Source organism: Anomaloglossus baeobatrachus, chromosome 1, assembly GCF_048569485.1.
Source record: "Anomaloglossus baeobatrachus isolate aAnoBae1 chromosome 1, aAnoBae1.hap1, whole genome shotgun sequence".
NCBI classification, from domain to species: Eukaryota; Metazoa; Chordata; class Amphibia; order Anura; family Aromobatidae; genus Anomaloglossus; species Anomaloglossus baeobatrachus.
Genome location: NC_134353.1, coordinates 838689728 through 838709915, shown reverse-complemented (window position 1 = coordinate 838709915; position 20188 = coordinate 838689728). Strand labels below are relative to the sequence as shown.

At 43.9% G+C, this 20188-nt stretch overlaps 1 protein-coding gene across 2 annotated transcripts in view; it reads left to right on the top strand.

The window, feature by feature from the left end:
• Nucleotides 1–240: 240 nt before the first annotated feature.
• VCAN (versican) overlaps nt 241–20188 on the top strand; it is a 145633-nt gene continuing 125685 nt past the window's right edge. For both annotated transcript variants that reach the window (XM_075325137.1, XM_075325136.1), the window contains exons 1-2: nt 241–473; nt 14178–14253. In XM_075325137.1, the coding sequence (XP_075181252.1) occupies nt 14184–14253 (70 nt within the window). In that variant the 5' untranslated portion in view covers nt 241–473; nt 14178–14183. The remainder of the gene's footprint in view (nt 474–14177; nt 14254–20188) is intronic.

Sequence of the window (20188 nt, the reverse complement as noted above, 5' to 3'; positions counted from 1 at the left end):
GTAATATCCCAATCCTCATGATTAAGGAGCCCTAGTCCTACATGCTTCTTCTTCTTCTGTGATGTGAGTGGATGCAGCAGAGTCCAGGGTCTGCAGAGTTTGGCTGGGGGCAGGGGTGTAGTTGGGAGCCCTCTCTCGGGGGGCTGAGCCCTCCTCTCACACTCAGGACCCTCCTTCTCCTGTGCTGACGGTGTAATGATATAATCATGAGGGGTGTCAGATCCCGCATTTGAACTTGCAGCCAAACAGCCTGTGGTTCTCCTCTCACTAGGACTGTGTGCAGACACAAGCTGGGGAGCTCTGCCATCAGCTGCACCCGAGAGCCTACAGTGACTGATAACAGCAGCACAGGGGGACAATAGCCCACAGCATCCTCCTCCAGGCACATTAGGCAGCCTCCAGCCGGACTCTGGACTACATCCCCGAATTACACTGGACTTGATGAAGCTGGGCCATTACTAAGTCACCTGAAGGTAAAACACTGATTCATTCTCTGCTCAGTGGTAACAAGTCGGGAAAATACTGATTTGGGGGAAAAGATGAGTGTCCCTGGAAAGGGTTAAATGTAGCCTATGGATAATTTTGATAGTTGCGTTCAACTTTTTTTCCTCTATTGTTTTGTGATACAAAGGACAATCTGTCCAGGTGCCATAGAGATGTATGAGGGTCCTGTCAGTGTGGGGGGTGACAAGTGGGCAGCTCCAGGCCGGTGACTGGGAGCACTGGGAGCTGTTCCTGGAAAGCCACTCTCCTGCATTCTCTGCTGGTGTAAGATCCTACAAGTGTACCATAAATTAGAGAAAGCAACAGGGAAAACCCAGACAGAAGATGAAGGTATCAGCACAGGGGCCAATGGAGCTGAGGAAACTGCACAAAGCAGGGTGAGACAAAGCCTCCCAAGTAAGGTCTGGGGAGGGGAGTGAGGGGGTGGGACAGAAATGGTTAATAGTGATCGGGCACATGCAGTTATGAAGTTGTCACTGTTGGATGGGCTCCATTGTTGCAGCCATGGATGGTACATGCTATAGGGCTGCGATAGGAGTTTCTCTGATTTTGCACTTATTCCCCTCCACATCCCCTATATCAGGGGCAGCTCCTGGTACATGGTATTGACTGACATTTCTAGATCCCCCACCCTGTGTACATTGAGCATGCACATCCTCACAGGCAATATTGACTCCACAGATGTTACACTGTGCTGCTGCTTTGTAAATTAATGGGACTCACTTCAAGTGTAACATTTTCACTATGTGTGACTTTATGGGGTTAAAGATTTACTCCAGACAAGGAGCATAAAAAGGGAGTTCTAACAAAGGAAGTGCAGAGCTCAGTGTGTCCTGTGGACCCCGAGGTGCTGACTGCTGGGCTCAGTTCTGGGGGTCCCAGCGCTGAAGGTATTGTTCTGATCAGCCCCTGGGATGTCTAGGAATGCATCAGCTGCTCCAGTGGCAGGCGCGACCTCTGCCGGCCGGCCGGAGAACTGCATTCCGCAGCATCATGCAGCAAAGCCATCCAGCACGAGGGCTCACACACCCCCTTTGTGTCAGGTCTGTGGTGGGCATCACTGATCTGGGGATGATAGGAGTCAATGCATGCAATTATTTTATTATTACAGTACTGTAAATGGCAGTGTATAATATATGAGAAGATCTAGTAGGCTGCACCCCCTTGAGAGGTTACAGGTAGGCACTTGGATGGAGAGCTCTTTTGTGACAGTCTGGAATGACATTACATGCTGGGACTTGTAGTACCAGGTTTGCTGTAAGAGACCCATGTGTGTTTTCCCTTTATTTCTGCATTTGCTTGGTGAGTAGCTGTGATTTTAGGCATGTGCATGCAGGGGAGCAGCCCAGCAGTGGATATAGCTGTAATCCCATTCAGATTGATGTGATGAATGCAAAAGTAAGCAAATGACAGGGGAAGGCGACAGAGCAGAGGTGTGCTGTGAATGCAGGGGCTGGGGATAGGATTTCACCTCTGAGAAGATGCAGTCCCAGATCAGCCTCACATAACAAAAGCCAGCTGTCTCCAAGAGCCACAGATAGGGCGGTGACTGCCAGCAGCGGTGGGAGGGGGGCAAAAAAGGGCAAGCAGCAGGGCAGATCCAAATACCATCGCCACGTGGACTATGGCCATATCACACAGTGGAGAGCCTGCAATCAGAAACTAGGTCCATGTCCTGTGTTTGTATATACAACATATTCTATTTACAAGCACATTTTACCAAATACCTTTACTGATGTTGCATTGACTCAAAAAGCCACATATGGCGCCCATTGGAGAATTTATGAGACAGGCACCCAAAATTCCATGGAAAAGTGATGTTCTTCTTCTAGGGTGGCATTCTAGGTGGTCCATAAACATCATAGATGGTGGAAAGGAAATCTATTCTTCTTAAAAGTCTTAATGTCTTAAAAGTCTTCTTAATGTGGCCTTTTGGAGAAGTCCCGTTATATATATATATATATATATATATATATATATATATATATATATATATACTGTATATATATAAAATCATATATGACAATACAACGACAAAGAAGCAAGCAGTAAAATGTTTTCCTAAAGGATGACAAGTAACAGTAAAGAAGTCCATATATCTTGGGAGACAGTAGCTGCTTATTTGGCAGTTTTTGCAGAGAAAGTGCTAACATTGCCACTTTACTTACCTGGTGGGGTGCATTAGACCACCAGCTATGTTGTGTGGGATCATTTGCTTTAGAAACGTCTCCTTTCCCCCAATATACATATTTATTCAGTAATGATAGAGCCAATTACATGTAGGGAGGTTATAGTATAACCCGGGTGTCAGGGTCATGCTTTGGGGTCACCACCTTGGGAAATACACATGAAATGTCCATAGAAGTCCACATTATCACCACCCACTTAGAGGAAACGACAGAGCTTGACAACTGCTTATTGTTAAAGACCACCAGTAACAGCTAAGGGGGGGGGGGGGGGGGTTTGAACGTGCAAACTTAAGGAGGAGGTTGCTAAGGAGGAAAAAAAGGATCAGAGGACTCTTCATCCTCTACAAGGAGAGGTAAGGATTAGACTGGGTCAGTGGAGCAGCGCCATTGATAGTGCCTCCATAGCCTACAATGAAATGGCTGTCACTTAAGGATCCTTAAATAGCCAATGAATGACCCTGACATCAAAGGCTTCAGCTGCAATTTACAGCTGGATTGAAAAGACATCACTTATATTATAAAGAGCAGAGGTAGGCAGACAATTAATTTTCTTCAAAGCCCTGTATGTATTTGCCAAGCAGGTCTGAGTGTTATCTTAGGGATAACTGAGTTCGGACAGAGCTTTGGAATAATGCACGAGGTTTACCAGCAATTCAGTGTAAGCTGGAATAGTACATCTGCTTTGGGTTTTATATTTATATGTCCTGGCCAAGCTTAGCCGTGCTTCTAGTGTTGACTTTATAGCAAATGGGGTCAATGTTGCACATGTGCTTCTTCAGTATTTAGCTCCTACATTGCTTATTGTGTTATTTTAGGTTGTACAAAATGAATGTACTAAATGTAAAGGCTCAAAATATGTAGTGAGCCCCATACTAGCTGTCATTGTTCTGCCTGGTAGTGACAGCAAGGTATATTTTGTAATGAAGTGAACCACATTTAAAAAGAGATTTAGATTTTTCTAAAAGGTCCGCACTATAACCCAGATGGTTACTGTAGTTCTATTTTAACACATGTACACACAAACATGTCTATCTATCTATCTATCTATCTATCTATCTATCTATCTATCTATCTATCTATCTATCTATCCCTCTATCTATCTATCTATCTATCTATCCATCATCTATCTATCTATCTATCTATCTATCTATCTATCTATCTATCTATCTATCTATCTATCTATCTATCTATGTATCTATCTATCTATCTATCTATCTAAGAAAATGGAAAAACACCAAAAGGATATAAAGTACAGCTGCAAGTCCTTACAAAAATCCAATTGTAGATAAATATATGGCAAAGAATAGTCAGCACTCCACAAATTGGAATAGAATGAAACTTTATTTAGCCCATATGATGTGACAACATTTTGGTTCCCTTGACGAAGGATATTTACAAGCGAAACGTAACCACATCATATCAGCTGTATAAATGTCCATGCTTTTTCCAATTTTTCAAGTGCTGCCTATTCTTTGCTTGCTAGCTATCTATCTATCTATCTATCTATCTGTCTGTCTGTCTGTCTGTCTGTCTATTTATGGAAGAAAATGGAAAAGCACCAAAAGAATATAAAGGATGGGTGCAAGGCCTTACAAAAATCAAATTGTAGATAAATATGTAGCAAAGAATAGTCAGCACTCCACAAATTGGAATAGAATGGACCTTTATTTAGCCCATATGATGTGACAACATTTTGGTCCCTTGAAGAAGGGTGTTTATGAGCGAAACGTTGCCACAACATATCAGCTAAATAAATGTCCATACTTTTTTCCAATTTTTGGAGTGTTGCTTATTCTTTTCTATCTATCTATCTATCTATCTATCTATCTATCTATCTATCTATCTATCTATCTATCTATCTATCAATCTATCTATCCATCTATATGGTATTGGGGTGGGAGATGCAACTTTTTCTCTTGTGGTAGCCCTAACACTAACTCTAACCTTATCTGAAGATGTGGGATAGGTCAGCGCTCTACATACATACATCTTTTGGTTGAATTTACCATTCATTCCACTTAACTTGTTGCAAATGATAGTTCAGTGTTCCATTTTACAAAAATGATGAGTAATGAGATTGAGAAAGTTGTGGTTTGTGTCCTTGCCCCTACTCTACCCTAAGTTCAGGGATATTTCAGCTTTTGACTAATTTAGGACAAGCCGGTTGATAGGGTAATGCAGCATGACAACTCTTTCTAAAGATTATAGCTGTTGGGCAATGTACCCAACAACCAGTCTGTCTTGTGTGACTCCTGTCTCTAGCTGAAAACTGGATTCACACTATGGTGGCAATGGAGAAAAGCAAATTTGCAGTGTTTAAACCATGCTTTCCCCTTCTCAGCCTATGTTACTAATTAGCATTTTGTGGCCAAAAAATTAATTATACTCACATAGCTCTCACTACAGGCCTTCCACTTTGTATACTTCTTACCATCATTTTTGTACCTGCAATTACAATGCCATCTATGCCACTTTCCATAATTTCTGTAGACTTTAATAGACTGAAGGGTCTATAACAAGCAGGACCACCTCTCATTGGAGTATATAAAGACGAAACATGGGCCACCAAACTTCTATTTTTTCATTAGCCATTTATAGCATATACTGTAGATTACTACCTAATATATTGATACCTTTTGATTGCTACTGCTTGACACTTGGAACACAATACTGAAGACACTAGTAGTAGTGATGAGCGAGCATGCTTGTAACTACTCGGTACTCGCACGAGTATCACTGTACTCGGGCTGCTCGGCGGGTACCGAGTAATTTTGCAATACTCGTGCTTTACTCGTGGTCTTCATCCCTGCATGTTGGCGCTCTTTTGAGAGCCAGCCCTCATGCAGGGATTGGCTGGCAGACCACTGCAATGCCACAGCCCTGTTAGTTGTGGAATTGCAGTGATTGGCCGGCCTGCACAGCGTGACCGAGCCTTTATACCGGCCGGCGCGCTGTGCTCTGTACACAGCCATTTCATATTCCCTGCTTTCCACGCCCACAGGCGCCTATGATTGGTTGCAGTGAGACACGCCCCCACGCTGAGTGACAGGTGTCACACTGCACCCAATCACAGCAGCCGGTGGGCGTGTCTATACTGTGCAGTAAAATAAATAAATAAATAATTAAAAAAACGGCGTGCGGTTCCCCCCAATTTTAATACCAGCCAGATAAAGCCATACAGCTGAAGGCTGGTATTCTCAGGATGGGGAGCCCCACGTTATGGGGAGCCCCCCACCCTAACAATATCAGTCAGCAGCTGGCCAGAATTGCCGCATACATTATATGCGACAATTCTGGGGCTGTACCCGGCTCTTCCCGATTTACCCTGGTGCGTTGGCAAATCGGGGTAATAAGGAGTTATTGGAAGCCCATAGCTGCCAATAAGTCCTAGATTAATCATGTCATGCGTCTATGAGACACCCTCCATGATTAATCTGTAAGTTACAGTAAATAAACACACACACCAGAAAAAATCCTTTATTAGAAATAAAAAACACACACATATACCCTGGTTCACCACTTTAATCAGCCCGAAAAAGCCCTCCATGTCCGGCGTAATCCAGGATGATCCAGCGTCGCATCCAGCGCTGCTGCATGGAGGTGACCGGAGCTGCAGCAGACACCGCCGCTCCGGTCACCTCCACACAGCAAATGAACACAGCCGCGCGATCAGCTGCTGTCACTGAGGTTACCCGCTGTCACCGCTGCATCCACCGGTGGCCGCGGGTAACCTCAGTGACAGCAGCTGATCGCGCGGCTGTGTTCATTTGCTGTGTGGAGGTGACCGGAGCGGCTGTGTGTGCTGCGGCTCCGGTCACCTCCATGCAGCAGCGCTGGATGCGACGCTGGATCATCCTGGATTACGCCGGACATGGAGGGCTTTTTCGGGCTGATTAAAGTGGTGAACCAGGGTATATGTGTGTGTTTTTATTTCTAATAAAGGATTTTTTCTGGTGTGTGTGTGTTTATTTACTGTAACTTACAGATTAATCATGGAGGGTGTCTCATAGACGCCTGACATGATTAATCTAGGACTTATTGGCAGCTATGGGCTGCCAATAACTCCTTATTACCCCGATTTGCCAACGCACCAGGGCAAATCGGGAAGAGCCGGGTACAGTCCCAGAACTGTCGCATATAATGTATGCGGCAATTCTGGGCGGCTGTTGGCTGATATTGTTAGGGTGGGGGGCTCCCCATAACGTGGAGCTCCCCATCCTGAGAATACCAGCCTTCAGCCGTATGGCTTTATCTGGCTGGTTTTAAAAATGGGGGGAACCGCACGCCGTTTTTTTTAATTATTTATTAATTTTAATTATTAATTTTAATTATTTATTAAATAATTAAAAAAAACGGCGTGCGGTTCCCCCCATTTTTAAAACCAGCCAGATAAAGCCATACGGCTGAAGGCTGGTATTCTCAGGATGGGGAGCTCCACGTTATGGGGAGCCCCCCACCCTAACAATATCAGCCAACAGCTGCCCAGAATTGCCGCATACATTATATGCGACAGTTCTGGGACTGTACCCGGCTCTTCCCGATTTACCCTGGTGCGTTGGCAAATCGGGGTAATAAGGAGTTAATGGCAGCCCATAGCTGCCACTAAATCCTAGATTAATCATGTCAGGCGTCTCCCCGAGATTCCTTCCATGATTAATCTGTAAATTACAGTTAAAAAACACACACATCCGAAAAATCCTTTATTAGAAATAAAAAACACTAACAAAGTCCCTCATTACCAATTTATTAACCCCGACAAACCCTCCATGTCCGGCGTACTCCACGGACTCCGGCGTCGCGTCCAGCTCTGCTGCATGGAAGTGACAGGAGCTGCAGAAGACACCGCCGCTCCGGTCACCTCCACGCAGCTAATGAAGACAGCCGTGCGATCAGCTGAGCTGTCACTGAGGTTACCCGCTGTTACTGGATCCAGTGACGGCGGGTAACCTCAGTGACAGCTCAGCTGATCGCGCTACTCACCTCATTTGCTGCGTGGAAGTGACCGGAGCGGCGGTGTCTTCTGCAGCTCCGGTCACCTCTATGCAGCAGCGCAGGATGCGACGCTGGAACATCCTGGATGACGCCGGACATGGAGGGCTTTTTGGGGCTGATTAAAGTGGTGAACCAGGGAATGTGTGTGTGTTTTTTATTTCTAATAAAGGATTTTTCGGGTGTGTGTGTTTATTTACTGTAACTTACAGATTAATCATGGAGGGTGTCTCATAGACGCCTGACATGATTAATCTAGGATTTAGTGGCAGCTATGGGCTGCCATTAACTCCTTATTACCCCGATTTGCCAACGCACCAGGGTAAATCGGGAAGAGCCGGGTACAGCCCCAGAACTGTCGCATCTAATGTATGCGGCAATTCTGGGCGGCTGCTGACTGATATTGTTAGGGTGGGGGGCTCCCCATAACGTGGAGCTCCCCATCCTGAGAATACCAGCCTTCAGCCGTATGGCTTTATCTGGCTGGTATTAAAATTGGGGGGACCGCATGCCGTTTTTTTTAATTATTTAATTATTTATTTCACTGCACAGTATACACACACCGGCTGCTGTGATTGGTTGCAGTGAGACAGCTGTCACTCAGTGTGGGAGCGTGTCTCACTGCAACCAATCATAGGCGCCGAAAAGCAGGACAGCAGGGAATAGGAGATTGATTAATGAGCGGCCGGCTTTTTCAAAAGAGGAAAAGCCACCGGAGTTTGAACAGCTGTGCAGCGCCGCGGCAGTGATCGGGGAACGGTAAGTAAGAGAGAGGGGGGGGAACTGACCGACAGACTGTGAGAGGGGGACAGACAAGACAGAGAGAGACAGACCGACGGACTGAGGGAGATAGAATAAAAAAAAAAAAATGACCGACATCGCTAGTAAAAAGCACAAAACGTGCGTTTTGGACATCGGAGTGCCACACAAGGTTTTCATGTAAAATCTTTCATGTATTAATCTCAAAAAGTAACATACACCAGCTCTATCTCACTATTGGGTATGTGCCCTTAACATTTCCGCCATGAAAATTCATTTTGGTGTCATTTTGGAAGGTTTTCTGGTGAGTCCGTAAAAATGGCGTAAAACTCGGACAAAATTGTTCACATCTGTGACTTTTGAGTGATAAATGCTTCAAGGGGTCTTCCCCATGCTGATGCCATGTCATTTGAGCACTCTTCTGAGACTTTTGTGACATTTTTAGGGTTTCTCCATGCTGCCGGGGGGTCATTTCACAAAAATACTCGGGTCTCCCATAGGATAACATTGGGCTCGTTGCTCGGGCCGAGTACACGAGTATCTTGGGAGGCTCGGCCCGAGCTTCGAGCACCCGAGCTTTTTAGTACTCGCTCATCACTAACTAGTAGTAAAAAAGACCTACAGACCTAGTCTGCTGTGTATCAGGCTTTACTTTGTGGGGGTTTTCTAAAGGAATTTCTAAAATGTAGAACATGATGGAGAAAGGGCAGCAAGTAGTGAAAAGACTAACTTGTAAAATTTTCCACCCGAGAATAGGAATTAGTCCTGTGTATGAAGGGTTCTTACTGTAGAACAACTTTCTAGTAGCTGTAGAAAGTCACCAGAGAAGCCCAAGTGATACCAGATTATGATGACCACCTTAATTGCAGATGTGGTCTGTACTGGAAATGAAATGGCTCAACTTTTTCATTTCATCGATAATCTAATGATTTTGCTATACATACATTTTGCTATACATATATACAGTATATCACACAAGTGAGTACACAGTATATCTTTTCATGGGACAACAGTCAAGATCTGACACTTTGATACAAGATGAAGTAGTCAGTGTACAGCTTGTATAACAGTGTAAATTTGTGGCCCTCTAATTAATTCAACATACAACCATTAATGTCTAAACCGCTGGTAAAAATAAGTTAGTACACCCCTAAGTGACAATGGCAAGTTGTGTCCAAAGTGTATTTTGTGTGACCACCATTATTTAAAGCTTCAGAAGTTGCCCTGGAATCCCCTTACACTCCTCCTTAATGACATCACAGAGCTGGTTGATGTTAGAGACCTTGTACTCCTCCACCTTCTATTAGAAGATGCCCCACAGATGCTCAAGAAATTAGGTCTGGAGACATACTTGGCCAGTTCAGCACCTTTTTTTTTTAGCAAGGTAGTGGTCATCTTGGAGGTGTGTTTTGCAGACCAGTTTCTGAAGAGAGAGGATTATGCTCTGCTTCCCTCAATGAACTGTAGCTCTCCACAGCTGGCACCACTCATGCACCCCCAAGTCATGACACTCCCACCACCATGCTTGACTGTAGACAAGACACACTTGTATTTGTACTCACCTGGTCGTCGCCACACACGCTTGACACCATCTGAACCAAATATGTTTATTTTGGTCTCTTCAGACCACAGGGCATGGTTCCAGTAATCCATGCCCTTAGGCGGGCATTACACGTTGCGACATCGGTAACGATATATCGTCGGGGTCACATCATTAGTGACGCACATCCGGAGCCGTTACCGACATCGCAGCGTGTAAACCCTAGGAGCGACGATCACCGATCGCAAAAAACGTCAAAAATCGTTGATCGGTGACACGTCGCTCCTTTTCATAATATCGTTACTGCTGCTGGTATGATGTTGTTTGTCGTTCCTGCAGCACCACACATCGCTGTGTGTCACACTGCAGAAACGACAAACATCTCCTTACCTGCCTCCACCAGCAATGCAGAAGGAAGGAGGTGGGTAGGATGTTATGTTCCGCTCATCTCTGCCCCTCCGCTTCTATTGGCCGACCAGGTATGTGTGTGTGACGCTGCCGTAGCGATAATGTTCGCTACGTCAGCAATCACCATATATCGCATGTGTGACGGGGCGGGTGCTATCGCGCTCGACATCACTAGCAATTGCTAGTGATGTCGCAGCGTGTAAAGCCCGCCTAAGTCTGCTTGTCTTCAGGAAACAATTTGTGGGCTTTTCTGTGTATCATATTTAAAAGAGGCTTCCTTCTGGGACAATAGGCATGCAGACCAATTAGATGCAGTGTATGGCATATGGTCTGAGCACTGACAGGCTCACCCCCACTCCTTTAACCTCTAAATGTCTGCAGAAATGCTGGCAGCACTCATGCCTCTATTTTGAAAAGACAATCTCTGGATGGATATCACGCTGAGCACGTGCACTCAACTTCTTTAGTTGACCATGACAAGGCTTGTTCTGAGTGGAACCTGACTTGTTAAACTGCTGTATGGTCTTAGCCATCGTGCTGCAGCTCTGTCTCAGAGTGTTTGTAATCTTATTATAGTCTAGGTCATCTTTATGTAGAGCATAAAGATGGGCTAGGACCAGAGAATTCTTTGGCATGAGGAGCCATGCTGAACTTCCACTGACCACTATGAGAGCGTGTATGAGCTAGAAAACCAAATTTATCACAGCTGCTCCCCATTTACACCTGACGGCCCCGTCACACACAGAGAGAAATCTTTGGCAGATCTGTGGTTGCAGTGAAATCATGGACATATTGGCCCATTTCTACACAGCCACAAACCTGGCACTGATTGTCCACAATTTCACTGAAACCACAGATCTGCCAAAGATTTATCTCTGTGTGTGACAGAGCCTTGAGACCTTGTAACACCAATGAGTCATATGAAACCGGGGAAGGAAAATAGCTAATTGTGCACAATTGGCCATTTTCACTTTAGTTGTACTCACTTTTGTTACCAGTGGTTTAGACATGAATGGCTGTGTGGTGAGTTATTTCAAGGGCACACCAAATTTACACTGTTACAAAAGCTGTACACTGACTACTGTACATGGCATAAAAGTGTCAGATGTTCAGTGTTGTCCCATGAAAAGAATCTGATATAATAGAATATTTACAAAATTGTGAGGGATGTACTCACTTTTGTGATATACTGTATAAACATATATCTTGGGTGGCCCACATGGGTGCAATGTGATCCTACTGTGATGCCCTGGACCAGCCAGGTAGTCACAGATAGATCCCCGCATAACACCAGTCCCCTCACTAGGTAACACCAGCCAACCACATTAAACCCTAGTCACCTCCCTGAGGGCTGGATAGACACACCAGGGGGGGACCAGGCGGTTGGACACGCCCACTGAGGAGTTCAGAGAGCCTGAGGCAGGAAAAACAGTCAGAGAGAGAGAGAGTGTGTTGCTAGTGGAGAGTCTAGTCTAGGAGTCTAGTTGAGAGGAGGTCAGGCCTGTGTGTCAGGTCTGCAACTGTCTGACGGGTGCCAGGGTAGGAGCCCTGGTACCTCTGGTTATGAGGCATATGGAGGCCTCTGTCTGCAGGAGCCGAGAAGACGGCTCGGTGGAACCGTGGTGGACCGGGATAGGGTAGTGGTCCTCTGGTACCGACTCGGGGAAGTGACTCGGAAACCGGAGCACAAGAGGGGGTACTCAGACCCTGAAACGAGGTCTAGAAACTACTGGACTGAGTTAATTAACTGATTGCGGTCTGGACTTGAGGTCCTTTCCCACCCAAAATCCCTCATAGAAGACAACAGCCCAACGAGGGGGATAAGCAGCCACCGCCATGGCTCAGAGATCTCACGGGCCAGCGTCTGTGGGCAAATGGGCTCTTCCGACATTCACAAGCCGGGGAGCGGACTCCTGACGCTGCAAGCGCAGGTAGTCCAACATCTCAAACAGGTGCAGGAGAAAGGCAGAGACCACCAACCGGGTGGGGGAACCCGACTACAGCCGGCTGCGGGCACCGACCACCATCATCTTGGTTTACCAGAGACTCGAGTGTTTCATTCTAATAGTGAGTACACCAGTGACCTTCGGCCGCCCATCTCCCTGCACCGCCAAAACACCCCCAACGGGTCCCGGGACCACCATCTCTGCGCATGGAGGGGTTAACAACTTGCTGCATACCATCTCCGCCGGGTGCCCCGTAACTGCAGCGGTGGTGTCCACCTTCACCACATCCCGTGGGTGGCGTCACGAACTGAAAACACGGCTCCGGCTGTACACCTACATCCCATACTACAAATCCCCCTTTTTCAGTTGGAGTGACCACAGGACCCCCGGGTCCGGAGACTCTAGAGCTACCCACAGAAAGTCCGGACCCGAGCGGCTCGGTTGCCGCCGAGCACGGGGCGGTACACTACATCTTTAGATCTCTAAATCAGGTGTTGGTTTTAATATCACAATATTTTACAATGCCACATATCCAATTTTTAAAGGTTTTAGTTAAAATATATACATTAGTGGCCCATCTGAATACATTATTGGACTTGGGTGAAAGGAGTCAAAATACATTTTTTAAAATTAATCTCAGTCACCACTCGTCACAGCCCAGTGTCGCTCCTGCTTGTGACTCTGCAGTGGAGGAGGAGGGAGTAAGGAGATGCTGGGCTGTGATAAGCTGTGAACACCACCCACAGACCAGTCACTCAGGAATACTGCAGCCCACCTCAGTTGATGTGACATCACGGGATCCCAGAGGTCACGGAGCCCGAAGTTCATGCAAAGGTAATGAGCAGGCCGTGATAGCGCCGCTTACAGGCACTATTGACAACACAAGGTATTTGAGAGAAACGATGTACCCAGTAATGAAAAGTGATGAACTACCCCTTTAAGGGCTTGCTCACATCAGATGAGCTCTGTCCAATGTTTTATCGCATAGCACTTGTTCCAATGTTATACTAGGGGGCACTGCTCATCAGCGTCTTTTTTCTCATGCCAAGTCGGCATGAGAAAAAATTTGCTTCATTCTGAGATTGGCAGCGTGTTTCGAATCCCGCGCACCCATACAAGTCTATGGGTGCATGCAAAACATCGGACTGCACTCAGATATGATCTATGTGCAATCCAATATATGCTGAGACAGATAATGGAGAAGATGGAGAAATTAATCTCTCCATCGGCTCCCCACCTGTCTTCCGATTCTCGCATGTGGGAGAATCAGAGCACAGTAGATGACACTTTGCTCACGCTCACCGCATAGTTTGAGCCACGTGTCGTTATCATCTTGCATGTGATTATCTTGCATCAGATGCTATACACCAGTGTAACCCCGGCCGCAAAGTTACAATCCAAAGTTAACCGTATAAAGCCACTGGGCACTAATATATTCCTAGTATTATTGATTTTCTGATTCACAACCGGTGATGCAAGTTAATTTCTTGGCCCGGTCTCATTAACGTAATCAACATCAATGGCCAGACTTACTTGAAAAATAGTTTTTTTAAAAGGTGTTTCCTTTCCTCACATCTGTTTATTGTCAGCGAGCAGAACACAAGGTTCTCAGCCGTCCTCTCCCTTAGCTCACGTCTCTGACATCATCATGGGGAACAGGCCAGAGCAGCTGATTGTCAAGAAGTCTGGGGCTCCCACAGACCGGTTATTGTGAGCTAGAAAATACATGCAAGCTCCGAGACAAAATAACTAAATTGTGTTTGTTTGTTACTGAAATGTCAAGTCCAGGACTTTGAGTCATCATTACTTAATGTACATTTCTTTTTTTCTTTTTCTTTCCAGGTCAATATGTTGTTAGATCTGAAATATATTTTTTGGATATGCTCGGCATTCCATATCTCTAATGCATTCCGTGCAGGTAAGATTTTGTCTTCAAGAAACTTCTTTTTTCTTTTTTTACCAAAATGTTTAATCATTTATGGACCAGATTTGTCTTACGTCAATTAGGTGACTATCACAGAGTGGCCTGTGGCTATGGAATTGTTAAAATTTAGATTACTTATAATAACCATCTCTATAAATAGCCCCATGTTTTTTTCCATTTCATAGCCAGTAAATGGGAGAGTATCGCTATGGACCATTAGAGTAGAGAGTGAGGCCCAATATAAACTATGTGGCCCTTAGACATAATAATCCTCAAAAAGGGGTACGACTATGTACTCTACGATAATAATAATAATAATAATAATAATAGTTTTTATAAAGCACCAACTTATTCCGTGCACTTTACAATTAAGTGGGGCATGTACAGGCAAAGACATTACGGAGAAACACATAGTTCAACACCACATTGGTCCCCAAGGTTCAGCATAAAATCTGTACAAAGGACAATTAATTTTCTTTTTTCTCTTTTCTTCCAAACCAATTTTTACAAAACACCATTTTCCGATGTCCTTCTTCACCCTTGCACATGTGCAATTCTCCATGCACAGCCAGTTGTCCTCCCTTCCACATGTCTATGGTAGGGTCCATCAACCCCTGTGTTTCTTCTTCCATCTCTCACATGTGTAGCAACAGAATAGTGGGTGCTTTGATTTTCCTAACTAATATAAGTAGGTTGTACACCCTTTTCTTACTTAAATGCATACATTTTTGGCTAAAAAAACATGTTTGTAACTGGGTATCATTAAAATGTATGCACTTCTTATCTTCCATAGCCTCTGTGTTACACTGTCTATTGCTGGCTGCGGAATAGGTTAAATGGAACCTCTCATCATGTTTTCCCGATATAAACTACGTCCACCACCTTTCACCCCTCTGTCACAGAATTCTTTTATACTGTATATATATTCACAATCTACTCTACAAGACACAAAAAGGTCCTTTTATTATGCTCACAGATAAGGCAGTCCAGTTCGATGGAAGTCTCAGGCCTTGATCCGGCACCTCCTCTCTTCTTGTGATCACCATTCTCCTTCCTTGCTTTGTGTATATGATGTGTCCTATGTCATCCACACAGTGTCCCCCATTATGCTCCTGCCAAGGAGCATTTACCTCTGTCCTGTCAAGAGCAGAGTAAAGCACTGTAGTGCGCATGCGCAGAGAAAGACCGAAGAGTGCCGATAACCTGTATGTAAAGGTGATGCATGAACACTACAGAATGTGTCTCTGCCCTCGGCAGAGAGAAATGTGGCTGTGCAGGAGCATGATTGGAAACACTGTGCGGGTGACGCAAGCCACGTCATCCACATGAAACAGGGAAGGAGAACGGCTATTGCAAAAAGAGAGGCGGCACTGGATCAAGACCTGGGAAGCCTAACAGACTGGAAAGCCCAGTCTATGAGAATAATAAAATGTATTTTCTTGTGTCTTGTCGAGCCGATTGGGGACATATACAGTATATAGCATACCAGAATGCTGTAACAGAAGGTTGAAAGGTGATGGTCTTACTTCATATGGGGAAAACCTAGCGATAAGTTCCCTTTAACTGAAAATCTATCAGCAAGCTCGTTCTGATGGTCCTATGGGAGAGATTATAACTCTTTTATCTGTCTTTTTTTGGTGAAAGACCACATCAAAGTTAAATGGTTGGGTAACAAAGAGGCTAGAAAAACCAAAATGGTGCAACAATTTTTAATGTAAATGGATTATATAAAAATATTTTTAGCTCCATTTACATGCATTTAAGCTATCCATACATATTAAATGATCGCTAATTTGATGATCATCTTACTGTTCAACATCTACTAGGGCTTCCCAATTGTCTCTCAAGGATAGATGTCGAAGGAAATGAGAGTTGGGATTGTTAGACTTCAACATATCTGGACCTTTAGTCCTACGGGAAAGTAAGCCGCCACCAAAACTTTCAGCCATTCTTGGCCAAGGCCAATATACGTGATCAAAGTGTTATGGTACTCTTTATTTACATTGTAGAAGTTGTTTGTATATAACATATAACCTATTATGACCATATAACAGACTCCTTCCTGATACAAGCTCATTATTATTGCATGGTACTGTATAAATAGTCTTTGAAATCATAGCTCCCTTGTGAATATTGAGGCAAGATCGGAAGGGGGCATCAATCTATCAATATAAAACTATATATGCTAAACATTTCTTGTCCCTTCAGTGTGGCACACACAGTGATAATGATCCAATATGACATTTGGAAAAGGATACAATGTTTTTTTTCTATAAGAATGTACAATTAGTAATGTATTCCATAGCTTGTGCTTTGGCAATTCCAGACTTGAGCTACTTTCATGCCAAGGAGAAAATCTTTCCTTGGTATCTGGAAAATTGAACTGATTGTTTGAGCGAGAGGTAGTAGACACATTATTTCCAATATTGAGTGTTTTATATTTTTCCATTCTGTATTAAACACACAAGTTTATAAGAATTAAATGCGTCCCTGTTTAAAAAGAGAAAAGAAATGTGGTTAACGTTGTGTTCTCTTTAATATCCTTTCCATAGAACTTTCTAGGAAAACTGGAAAATATAGATGAGCCCAGCAATGCTTGGTTGATCTAATGGCTATGTAGAAATAAGTATGATAAATCTATAAGAGGCACTTGGCAGTATAAATGCCATCTTTTTACAGCTGCATTAAATGAGTTTAATTAACAAAGAAATATTAAGACTGAAATTGAGTGAATAATAATAATTGTGTTCATATTTGTAGCCCTGATTGAATTATCCATGCGAGAACCAAGCCTGTAATTTAATAATAAACAGAGGTCTAGTTAAAAGGATTAAACATACCGATTTAACCACAACTATTGAACGAGCTACAATAATTCCTCAAATGCTGGATCGCGAGAACAATTACATTTGGCAGAAATGAAAGAAAAGATCTGCTCAATAATTAAGCAACAGAGGAATGGGTAAAAAAAAAACAGTTCACAGAGGAGCTTAATGGGCCAAAAAATGTCTTTAGTGCTAATTAGGAAAAACAAAACACTTTTCTTAAAAAGGCAATTGTGAAATTGGAAAAATGAGAATGTAGTCAGGGAAAATGTATCATAATTATCTGGCAGGGATATTGCTACATTGGATTCCAATAGGAAAATAAACTGTTGCTATTCTGTGTTCTACGGTTTCCTCACTTTTCACCTTAAACAACTTTTCAAACCTTTGCTTAATCATCAATGGTTTGAATGTTTTTTTTGCAAGGCTCTAATGCTCATTTCCATTTATACAATCCTCAAAGGTGGCATAGAGATAATTCCTCTCTACTGGGCAACAAGTCTCATTAGAGACTTTTTCCAGTGGGTAAATTGGGTTAAAAAAAGTAAAGAGACATTATTCATTTCTAGAAATGAGCGGACCCATGGAAGTTCAGCTTGGCGGGTCCAGCAGGACTGTAGATAAAGTTTTGTTTTGGACCCGAACTTGACCTGAACCTCATTGGAAGTCACTGGTTGGGCAGTTCGGCTCTCCAGACACATGCAGAAAGCCATAAACATGGGTTTTTCATATTTTCTTTTTGTACATACATTAGAACACTGCAAGCGGCTTACACTGGGTCGAGCACCAAGCATACCCGAGCACAGCTATGCTCGCTCAAGTGATTTGCTCTTGAACTCCAAACTCGAACAATGATTTTTTGTAAAGTCTGTGTTCGGTACAAATACCGAAATTTAAAGTTCAGGTCTTCTCATCTCTATTCATCTCACCAATAGAGAGGAGCAAACCCAAGGTTCGGTGTTCCTACCATACACAGACTTTACAAAAAAAACAGCGTTCGGGTACTATACATATGCAAATAACTCACGCAAGCATCACTGTGCTTGAGTACGCTCAGTGCTCAGCCCAGTGCGAACCTCTTGCAGTTTTTGAACTTCTTGCACTTCAGGTATCAACAGCATGATGAGATGTATTGTGCACCAAACTAAACAAATGGAATAACCCTGCCCACCTTCTCCCCGAAGTAATCTATTTATGGCTGGCAGCATGTGGGCGGAGACCAGAACTGTCCAATTAGTGACTTCCATTGGGGTTCAGGTCAAGTACGGGTCCCAAACTGATCTTAATCTAAAGTCCGACTGAACCCTCCAAACCGAACTTCCACGACTTCGCTCACCTCTACTCACCAATTTCCCATCGGTTCCTATTCATGCACTGCCAAGTTCCCCACAGGCTCCACTGTCTGGGTTTGTCTTGATATGCAAGAAATGCCTGTTCAGCCAGTCCATGGCGACAGTGTGGACTCAGCTCCGTCAGTGATTGACTTCTCCTAGCATTTCTTGCATATTGAGATTATCAAAAAGTTAAAACTGCGGGGTCCCAAACAGTATTGAAATTGGAGTGGAGGGGGGTCAGTAAGGAGAGTAATACTTTTATTTTCCCATTCTTTTGACGTTACCTTCCTTACAACCACTTTATGGATTAGTGATCTCTCTCATAGGCAGAAACGTCCTACGTAAGTCTCAGCATGCCGCCAATGATGACATCTATTAATGTGTCATGAACAATAAGAATCAATAATAAAAAAAAATGGATGTTGACTGTTCTAAGCTGGTAAATCATGATCAAATGGGAGAAAATTGATAATTGTTCAGTATAATAGGGCTTTTAACATAAGATAATGGCATGATTCGCTCTAACAGAGCATATGGTCACCATTTATGCAGGCACTAAGCATATTCATGAGCACAAAGATTCTTAATGACCAGTGTTAAGGAAATATTGAACTGATTAGGTGGCTTCACAGCCTGTATTGTTTTGGTTTTTGTTATGGATTGTTCTGTCTCTATAGTAGCCCGATTCCTTTGTATATTAATGAGAAGTACTCCATAAAGGGATTGTCAAGTGCTAAACAATTACTTCTTTGATGATTGTCAATGGCTGGCCCTCTTTTTAGGAACCCTACTGAGACATTCAATTTGTATTTTAAGAAGATAATTCTTCCATAAGTTTTCAGTGATGCCAGGATAGGGGCATCCATTTTGTTCAATCATTAGATATACACCATCTATTTTAAATTTTGTGACCTAAGTCATGAGTGATTATTATTATTTTAATCAATATCAAGCCATATAAACTTAGTCATCATGTTAACTACTTTATCTATTACTTGAAAACAGGAGGTCCAAGAGGCAAAGTTTCTCCTTGTGGTAAATGCCAAGTCAGCATAAGGAGACTTATAGACCATGCAATGCTCCTCTGAGAATTTAAATATGCAAATAGCCTCTTAAAGAGGACAGGAACTCTAGTGCATTCAATTGGGGGTAGTAATCCTAAAACTCAATATAAACACATTAAAGGGCCTTCTTATCTTAAAAAGGTGTTGTACTACTAATATGTTCCCTTTTCTTTTATCCTAAGGGGTACTTCACACACAGCGAGATCGCTACTGAGATCGCTGCTGAGTCACGTTTTTTGTGACCTCATTAGCGATCTCGCTGTGTGTGACACTGAGCAGCGATCTGGCCCCTGCTGTGAGATCGCTGCTCGTTACACACAGCCCTGGTTCGTTTTTTTATTGTTGCTCTCCCGCTGATAAGCACACATTGCTGTGTGTGACAGCGAGAGAGCAACAATCCTGAATGTGCAGGGAGCAGGAGCCGGCGTCTGACAGCCTGCGGTAAGCTGTAACCAAGGTAAACATCGGGTAACCAAGGTGGTTACCCGATATTTACCTTCGTTACCAGCCTCCGCAGCTCTCACGCTGCCAGCGCCGGCTCCTGCTCCCTGCACACGCTAAGTTAAGCGGTGTGAGCTGGTAACTAAGGTAAACATCGGGTAACCATACCCGATGTTTACCTTAGTTACCAGTGTCCGCAGCTTCCAGACGCCGGCTCCGTGCAAGCGCAGCATCGCTTGCACGTCGCTGCTGGCTGGGGGCTGGT